We start from the raw sequence: 10,100 nt of genomic DNA, 5'->3' as shown, positions 1-10,100 counted from the left end.
GGGCCCTCGGTGGGCTGGGCACAGGGGCTCCCAAATGTGCCTGCTCTTGGAGGACTGGCCTCAGGGAACCCCGTCCCAAATCCTGCAGGTCTCACCGATCACATTAAAGGGTGTAGTCATTTTTTTACACTTGCTGGGTTTAAACTTAAATACAAAGTATTCAAAATATCCTAGACATTCACTTTCTCTCTTCTTGGTCCTTATTTTTAATTTAATTTATTTTAATTTAAAACTACTCTTTATTTTAAAGCTACTCTTTAATAACTGGCACTCAGATCACGGGTAATTATTCTACTATATATGTCTCTGGAAAAAAAATTCCTTCTCAATACAGAGAAACAAGAAGTCCCAGCACTGTGCTGTTTGGCAGGAGCGGGTCTGCTGAGTGACCGCCCCCAGCTGACTGCCTGAGTCAGCGAGCTGGGCATCTGCCTCTCTGTCCGCGCTGCCCGGGCTGCCATCCAGAGAGGCGTGCAGATAGGTGGGGAGGGCACACAGCACCACTGCAGTGAGAAGGTGGAGCCACAGGCCTGGTTTCGTCTTGATGATGCTGTGTGAGTCTCTCTCTAGATACACCATGTGTTTACTTTTTATGTCTTTTCATGAGGGGGCTATTTTTCTCCAACAGCAATCTAAGTAGGTGACCTAGAAAGCAAGAGTGGCACCTCATGTTTGGGAACTCCTGGCAGTGCCAGGCAGGAAACTGTCTACTATGGCATTTTTTTTGTAGCAGCAAATTAATAAATAAATAAAACAAAACAACCTGAAATGTCCATCACTAGAGGAAACGTTGACTCGACTATGTTGTGCCCATCCCAGGGAATATCAGGCGGGTGTAAGGAAACAAGGGTCAGACTTAGATCTACTGGCCCAGAGAGAAGACCTTAAACCTCAGGACTAAATGAAAAAAGCAAGCTGCTGAGTAATGGGTACAGTTCGGTAAAAATTTCTGTAAAAAGCAGGAAAAAGTTTATGTATGTGTACATGTTTGTAAGCTTTGGTTTGGAACATTCAAAGGCACCAAAAGCTGCATACAACATGGTTCACACTGGCTACTCTGGGGGTTTGAGTGGATTGGAGAGAGATTAACTTTTTATTTTACTAAATGTCTATATTGTTTGATTCGTTACAGCAACTGTTACTTTGTAACTGAAAAGAAATCCAATAAATTTAATCACATGAAAAAGTTACAAAATTAAGCTGAAATAACACCTATGCCAAATAAATCGAAACAAAAATCACTTAGAAATAAAAGGAAAAAATATGAAAATATTTGTCCCTTTAGTAACTTTTTCAAGGCAATAACAGCCCTAAAATTTTCCATAAAGTAACCAGAAAAACAAAAACTCTCTTTTTTATGGGGCTTTTACTCCTCAGTGATTCTATTTAATAAGAAAGAATGCAGACAGGTATTTTTGAATTTGCCTAATTTAGACATATTTAGTTCATAATAACTAGCTTTTATTTGTAATCTTGAATAATATAGTTGTTTAGAAACATTGTATTTTACTATTTTAAAAATTTCTTTTTTTTTTTTTTTTTTAAATCCTCAGCCTGTCATGACCCACAGGCTGAGGATCAGTGCAGGAGGCCATTTTTCCTCTGGGGCAAAGACAAGCGATATCTCTCGTAGTTTCTTTCATCCTAATTCTGCTTACGCCCAGCTATTTGAAGGCCAGGTTCCCCCAACCTCCCCTGACTACCCACTTCCCTCATAAAAGACAAGCTTTGTTAGCATTTTTTAGGTGGCTTCCAAAGACACAGGATATTTGCAAGTAAGTATGTGTTTTAACAGCAACAATAGCTAAAATACCATGAGTACGATCGATACTTTGTATTTTTCGCCTAATAATATCTTGGAGATTGGTCCACAGGAGGTCCGTAGTAGGCATACCAGGTGTCTGCCTCTTTTTTCGTTACTGCACAATAGTCCATTGTATGGATGCATCAGAATTTATGTAAGCGGTCCACTAAGGATTATTTCCAGTATTTCACAGTAGAAGTCCTTGATCTGGGGTGAAGAATAGGCCCTTGAGGCTCTGGAAATTGTACCTCCAATTGTGCATATATGTCAAAACAGTATTTTCAAAGTAGTAAAAGATTCAAAGGCTAATCAGATTCTGTGTTCTGTGATCCAGAAAGGGTTAAGAACCTCAGGGTCATAATTTTCTCTGTCAAGGACTGTTTCCTCTTGCTTCTACAGAAAAAATCAAAACTGTCTGCAAAAGCATCTCCTAAGCAAGTCCAAGGAAAGCCCACGGCATCTTTCTCTACTGTTACTTGCAGTGTTTACTCAGCCCTCCTTCCAGCCCCTCGCACCAATGCCAGTTACTCTACACCCGCTGCCAAACAAGCAGGCCCCTTTACACCCACACCCGCGTGGGCTTCACTACCGGGTCGAGAAAAACATGATGGTAATGTAGCTTTCCGCCCATTACCTGTCTCTAATAATATGCTTGTCGTCATAATTGGTTTCACCATCCTTGGCTTGCTTTTCTGTCATTTTTTCCCCTTGAGTTCTGTTAATAGCAGAAATTGGCTGCTAAACTATTATTCTGGTCTGTGTAATGGGGCTGAGAGCAGAAGCATTCTGCTTTTTTGACAACTGGGTATGATTTGTAAAGGTGTGAAGAGGAACTGCTAATGCTTCTCAGCTCTATTACATTAACCTGGAAGGCATTCTAGCCAAGAAATGAATCCAATATTAAACGCCTGTTTTATGAGTTTCCCCTTAATAATTTTCTAATCCTTACAATGTTTTCATAGCTTCAGTATTTTCTGATCTCTATTTCCTGAGATTAATATGGTAACTTCATTTTATGAAAACTACTTTATTGGATTTTCTTTCTTTTTGAGGGGAGAGAAAAAGAAGGAAAGGCCTATTTGTGAGTTTCTTGCCTTTCTCTGGGGTTCCTCCCCCAGTTTCTGGCTAATGCCAGAATGATTTGGCAAGTTTTCACAAAGAGACCATAATCCTTTACTTACAAAGACAATATTATTAATATACCATCAAAAAGTCACAAAGCCTTAGAGCATAGGGAACACAGTCAGTAATATTGTAATAACTGTATGACGGCAGATGGTAACTAGACTTATGGTGATCATTTTGAAATACTGAATCACCAGGCTATGCACATGGAACCAACATAATGTTGTAGGTCAATTCTACTTCAGGCTAAAAAATGTGTAGGGCTTCCCTGGGGGTCCAGTGGTTAAAAATCTGCCTTGCAATGCAGGGGAAACCAGTTTGATCCTTGGTCCAGGAAGAGCCCACATGGCAACTAAGCCAGTGCACCGCAACTCTTGAGCCTGTGCTCCGCAAGGAGAGAAACCACCGCCATCAGAAGCTCCAAAGAGCAGCTCCCACTCGCCACAACCAGAGAAAGTCTGCATGCAGCAACGAAGACCCAGTGCAAACAAAAAATAGTTTCCCTCTCTAAAAGGGTCACAAAGCCCCAGTCATTAAACAAAAATCCCCCTACATTTTGAAGAATTCAGAGATAATCTTGAATGCCTCTGGAGGCCAACAAGCAAGGAAGCAACAAGGTCCAATGTATGCTCTAGAAACACCCCTCGCGTAAGCATGGTATGGTTGACGGTGGTTTGCAAGCAGAAGCAGAAGCTCGATTAGCAGGTCACTGCAGTTATCTGGCGGAGAGGGCAATGGCACCCTACTCCAGTACTCTTGCCTGGAAAATCCCATGGACGGAGGAGCCTGGTGGGCTGCAGTCCATGGGGTCACTAAGAGTCGGACACGACTGAGCGATTTCACTCTCACTTTTCACTTTCATGCATTGGAGAAGGAAATGGCAACCCACTTCATGTTCTTGCCTGGAGAATCCCAGGGATGGGGGAGCCTGGTGAGCTGCCGTCTATGGGGTCGCACAGAGTCAGACACGACTGAAGCGACGTAGCAGCAGCAGTTATCTGGACCTGAAGATTAGAAACCTGGGCCAGTAGCAGGAGGGATGGAGATGAGAGAAAGAACTATCATAAGGTAAAACCAGCAGGACTTGGCAACTTATTGGATGTGAAGGGCAAGAAGTAAGACTAATAACCACCACTTAATGAGCACACACTGTGTTTCAGACAATGTGATAGAGCTTTCCTGCATAATCATATTTAATACTCGCAATGCCTCCACGAGGAGTATTATGATGTTTTATAGATGAGGAAACCAAGGCACTATGGGGTTAAGTAAATTGCCTCAGGTCCCACAGCAATTAAGTGGTGGCCCCCAGCCTGCCTGACTCTAAATTCAAACAACTAGCCACTGTGCATGACAGGTAGGGAGGCTCAAGCATGACCTACGGGGCTCTTTAGGAAGGCTGCAGTGTGACGGAGAAGCTAGGACAGGAGCAGAGTACAGGAAGGGGAGCAGGCTTAAAAGGAAGACAGAGGGATTTCCCTGGCGGCCCAGTGGTTAAGCCTCGGCACTCCCAGTGCAGGGGGCGCAGATCCAAGCCCCATTTGGGGAACTGAGCTCCGGCATGCCATATAAGTAAATAAATAAAAATAAAAAGAAGACAGTGCTCAGTTCAGGATAACTCCACAAGCAAGAGCAATGGTTAAAGCAGTTGGGTAGGGCAAGCAAATTACACCTTTTACTGAAAGGTGCCTCAATAATTAAACGTTGTACAGAAATAAAGAAACAGAAAAGGCTGAGTAGGAAGCTCAACATGATGCTCATGTTGATGGATACTGTTGACCTTCCTTTTTGAAGATGACTGTAATTATCTGCTTGATGACACAGACTAAATTCTCAGCAATTATTAACCACGGTGCCATCAGCACAGACTCTAGCAGCTTCAGAAGGTGGTGTTACTTTGGCTTGTACTGTTCCCACCCCTTCATGGCTTCCTGGTATTGGATCTAACCCTCTCTGTCCTACTCGGAACCCTGTTAATGCCAAAAAGGTTTAAATAAAAAATGCTATAACGAAGACTTGAAAAGTTTTTAATGTGTTGCCTGGTTTAAGGATTCATGAGAATGTTGAGGTGCAACATGATAGAGTAAAAAATAAGCTAGACTTAAAATAAAAAGATGCAGCTTGAATCCTGCTTTGGAAAATTATTAGTTTTATGATACTGATTAAGTTAGGTGTTTATCTCACTCAGTCTGATATTCTTCATATGTCAATGAACCATGATGCCTTGCCGAGGGTTACTGTGAGGATTAAATTCAATAATGTATGTCTGGGATCTAGCAGAGGGTTTGGAACACAGCAGAAACTCAATATATTCTACTGTTTTTCTTTTCACTTCTTATGGACAAGAGGCACGCTACAGTCAGTTCCTACATTGTGTGCGTGGTAAATATTTAATAAATATATGGTTGTTATCACCTGAAATACATCTGTGCTCTGCAGAATTTGGTTTTGCATTACAGAGTTTATATCATTTTGATGCATCTTAAACATTTAGACAATAACAGCTAACCTTTTGAAAATAGTATTATGCTTATATGTTCATAAACTCTACCCAAATAAGTAAACAGTAGTAAATGGAATCTTACTGATGACAAGTAGAGCAGCTCGGTTTGGCAAATCAAAGATAAGCTTTACCATCACACTCTCCATCTGAACAGTGTGAGGAAAGGAAAAAAAAAAAAAAGACTCTCTGCCTCTTGGGAAATCTATTTGTCCTAATTTTGGCAGGAAACTTACAACTGTTGTATTTTATTTACAAAACTTTAGCATTCCCAAGGGAAGGTGTTCTGTGAAGATTATGCAACAACATTTTACAACATATGGCTGGGATGACTGCTCTTGCCAAAGTCCTCTGCAGGGCTGGCCCCTCTCCCGGCACTCCCTCAGGGCTCAGTCAATCTGAGGAGCCCTTCTGGGGCATGACTTTCCATCTCTGAGAAGTTTCCCCTCCATCCCCCTCATGCTCCAATCTCCACTTGCCTGAGGAAGGAGCCAGCCTCTCATCTAGTTAAGTCCCTAGTCCCAGTCAGCTTATTCCTGCCTTGATGACAGTAATCAGCACATGTGGGACTTCCCTGGTGGTCTAAGACTCCGAGCTCCCAATGCAGGGGGTCCTGATTCGATCCCTAGTAAGGGAACTAGATCTCACATGCTGCAACTAAAGATCCCACGTGCCACAACTAAGATCCGGCACCGCCAAATAAATATTTTTATTTTTTATTTTTTATTTTTTTTCAAATAAATATTTTTAAAAACCCACGCATCTCCCTCTTTTTCTCTATCTCCCCACCTCAGATCTTCCCTTCGCTCTGATTCTTTCTCCCACCTAGCTCCTTGTTTCCTTACTCTTCCTCCCTGTCTCTACACACTCACGCATGCATGTGCACACGTGTGCGTGTCCACACCTCAAGAACTCACGTGCTGCAAACGAAAACAGCAGGTGCCTTTTCAAGACAACCCTCGGAGAAGCTTAGATTCCTCTCTACTTCTGGGTTTTACTCACCCAGAACCATGTCTGGACCAACAGAGTCCTCAGCCAGGTTCCCAGATGGTGGGGGTAAAACATCATCATCGAAGCTGATGAGGTCGATGTCACCCGGAGGCTTGCTCTGCTGAGCAGGAACCGGGGGGCTGGCTGGGGGTCCCTCTCCCAGTGACCTGAAGGCTTTGGCTTGTGACGCCACCGAGAGTCGGGGAGGCACAGTGACCGGTTTCAGCAAAGCCACAGAGCAGGGGGAGGTTTCTGAGGACACTGATTTCTTGGGCAGTAAAGGCCGAGGAGCAGGAGTCGGGGCTTTCTTCCCACCATTGGGGCTCTCAGCCATGGGCCCTCCACCCAGACTCTCAAGGTTAATGCTCCGGATAAGGCCAGGATTTGGTTTCTTTGGCAATTCGGGCTTGGTGACAGGGCTGCTCCTTGCTTCCTTCGGCGGAGAGTGTGGGGAGGGGGCCCCCCTGAGTCTGCTTGCGGTCCAGGAGTCCCATTCTCCAGAGGCTCTACTGGCTGCAGGTTTGGGAGCCACAGAGGGTTTCCCTGAGGAAACAGCAGGTCTGGGCGGGATTGTGCGGGGCACAATTTCCGGCTTCTTGGGCAGTCCCGAGCTTTCTGTACTTGTCTGGCCCTCAAGCGCTTTGATCCTGGAAATGACAGTGCTGCGGCTCTGCTCTGCGCTCATCGTGTTCATCGCGGCCTGGCCCTCGGGGCAGCTGGCACCTTCCCACAGGGACGGGGGCCGGCTCGGGGCTGCCTCCTCCTGCGCGGCCACTGGACTGCTCCGGGAATTCTGCTCTTTAACGTGAGAATCTCTGGCCACTGGTCTGAGGTTGCTTTTTGATCTTGGTTTTGGCACTGGACATCTTGGAGCACTGGAGTTTTGTGGACAATTCTGTTCTTCAGAAATATCAAAGACGATTAGAGGCCCCTCGATTGTTGGAGGGTGCCTGGCTGAGATGGCGGGGGATGGCTGGAGGGGTTTCAGAGGTGCCTGTAGGGCTGACAAGACCAAAATGAACAGAAGCTGCAATGTGACTATTTCAAAGGAAAAAGACACACAGATTTAAAAAATATACATATAGAATAACAAGAGATTTTGGTTTCCTTCATTAGTAAAAAGTAATTCTAAAATCATGGGGGAAATGTTTATATTCAGCTTCCTGCAGGAGGGTTCTTCGGGCTGCATTTATTCATTTAAGAAATATTCATTATATAATATTTTAAAACATCATTAAATTCCTGATTCTCAGTAGATGTATCAATAAACCATCTCTCTTGTCAAAATTTTAACAATTCTTGCTTTACTTTTCCAAGGTAACTTACTCTTATCTGTTATCCTAATACAATGCCCCCCTCTTTCTTTCTGCCATGTGGCATGTAGGATCTTGGGCTCCTAGACGGTGCAGTGGTTAAGAATCCACCTGCCAATGCAGGAGATGCAAAAGACTCGGGTTTGATCCCTGGGTTGGAAAGATTCCCTGGAGTAGGATATGGTTACCCACTCCAATATTCTTGGCTGGAAAATTCCATGAACAGAGGAGCCTGTAACTCATGGAGTTACAAAAAGTCAGACATGACTGAATGACTGAGCACGTGCACACACACACACACACACACACAAATGCAGGATCTTAATTTCCCAACCAGGGATCAAACTCCACAACCCCTGCATTGGAATGCAAAGACTTAACCACTGGATCACCAGGGAAATCCCTACAAGGGCTTTTAAAAAGCCTAAAAGGACAACTTTTAGCATCCTACTAAGTTTAAGTTGCTAAATATAACGGCTTTCTCAATGGAAATAAAGGGCATCAGCATGAGTTAAAAGGATGATGTTTTTGTGATATGAACTAGGATGAACCCTAGAGATTGGGGCTGCAGCTTGTGAGAATGATCTATTATAATAATCACGGCAAGGCCAAATAAAGCAAGCACACAGTGATCACACACCAACTGGAAATCGAGCTCAATGAATTATGCACAAATTGCAAACTATTTTAAAGGCTGGAGTCTACTGATTACTTCCTGAGAACTAGGTCGGAAGGAAGGAAGACAAATTACTTGCATTACTTTGAGGCAGATGGTTGTCTATTTCTTCTGAAAAGTCAGTCTGAGTTGCTGAAGTAATAGTGTGCCGTGGAGTGGCAGCAGCATTATTATTATTTGTAGTGTTAACTTGAACTTGGTTGATTTCTTTTATGACTTGTTCATAAGATGGTGGGAGCTGCAAAATGAAGAATGAAGATTTTAAACAGCTGTAGGCGATAGCCAAGGTTCTTATCTTTGAACTTCATTTAAAAATAAAATGCAAAGAGGTAATGCGATATTTACTCACCTCAGCAGGAACCAGCTCACTGGGCCTCCAAGGGCCCGCTGCAGAAGCTGGGGGAAATGCCAGTCCTGGTGGGTGGGCTCCTGGAAACCACGAAGTGGGCCTCAGCGGCTCAGCTGCCACAATGGTGATCTCTGGGCGCCTGGAAACAGACAGAAGCCTCAGTGAGGTTTTGTCTATTTGCAAGTGTTCAAAGATTTATGAAAATAACTATCAGCCAAGAAAGTGACATAAAGCCTGCCAGTCACAGAAATGACCTGTCTGGCCTGGGCTGTCTCTAGCAGTATACCCAGACAGGCTTCGAAGGAGCAAATGACAGCCATCCTCCAAGACACTGTCCTCAGAGAGTTAGAGATACACCTCGAGCACACTTCACTCTGCCTTGGCTGATCAGAATTCAGATCCAAGACCCACACAACCTCGTTCTCCCAGGGTTCTGCTATCTGGCCTATGGTACAAACATAGGTGCATCGTAAGGTAGAAAAATGCATTGGTCAAATGGAAATGTTTCGTTTCCTGTTATTCCAAAGTACATACTCTGAAACAATACTATATAATTAGAAGAACAGCGTCTTCCTCCTCACTGGACCTCTCCCTCAGTCAGTTATCTTTAAGTATTTAGAGTTGGCACGTTCACTTCTAGACCCTGACGTGTGTTCCTGTGTTCCTGCTCAGTCTGTATATGAATCTGATGATTAATCTTCCGTCCTGAGGAGCCACAGTGATTTAGGTGTGGCTTCTTTCATTATTCTCTTAAGCTGATTCTCTGATCTCATTTAACCTTCAACCTGATTTCGTAACAAATACCAATTGCCTGACTCTGAGCAAACTCATCAACCTCTCTTGAGCCTCACTTTTCTCATCTAACAAATAGGTGTGATGGTGACCTGCTCTGCCTTTCTCTGGTACTCTATGGAAAATAAAAATAAAATGCACTGCCATTACCAAAACTGTACACGCACACACATTCTCATGCTAGCTTGTGAAACAGTAGAACCTGCCCATTGATGTTGTTTGAACTGTATTCCCTAAGAACCTCTGCTTACAGCTTTTAAAAATTTAAATAATAAGAATTATTTATTAGGACAAATAACTGAAATAAGAACATATTTCAATGAGAAAAATGATTAAAGTATATGATCACCTCACAAGTAATATTTAATCACAAAAGTCATATATCGGAAGAAATTGCATTGACAAAGGGAACTATAATTACCAGATCCAATTATTAAGAAAAGCCAGGTTCTGAGGTGTATGTACAGAATCTAGCTACCTATTTTCATAATCTGGAATGTACTATTCAAAATTATTAATTGTTGCTGTCTTTACATAGGAGAGTGAATAAG

At 43.2% G+C, this 10,100-nt stretch overlaps 1 protein-coding gene across 6 annotated transcripts in view; it reads right to left on the bottom strand.

Annotated features, from left to right (window-relative positions):
- SH3D19 (SH3 domain containing 19) overlaps window positions 1-10,100 on the bottom strand; it is a 110,092-nt gene that overhangs the window by 43,315 nt on the left and 56,677 nt on the right. For 5 of the 6 annotated variants that reach the window (XR_825339.1, XM_010840756.1, XM_010840753.1 and 2 more), the window contains 3 exons: window positions 8,758-8,896; window positions 8,484-8,646; window positions 6,432-7,421 (listed from right to left, as the gene is read on the bottom strand). Coding sequence is in view for 5 of the 6 variants with exons in the window: in XM_010840756.1 (XP_010839058.1) it covers window positions 6,432-7,421; window positions 8,484-8,646; window positions 8,758-8,896 (1,292 nt within the window). In the remaining variant the exon portion in view is untranslated. The remainder of the gene's footprint in view (window positions 1-6,431; window positions 7,422-8,483; window positions 8,647-8,757; window positions 8,897-10,100) is intronic. The other variant, XM_010840755.1, reaches the window with a different exon arrangement.

The sequence above is a fragment of the Bison bison genome, unplaced genomic scaffold (assembly GCF_000754665.1).
Source record: "Bison bison bison isolate TAMUID 2011002044 unplaced genomic scaffold, Bison_UMD1.0 scf7180017864146, whole genome shotgun sequence".
NCBI classification, from domain to species: Eukaryota; Metazoa; Chordata; class Mammalia; order Artiodactyla; family Bovidae; genus Bison; species Bison bison.
Note: the sequence above shows the minus strand (reverse complement) of the source record. Positions and strands in the feature narration are given on the sequence as shown.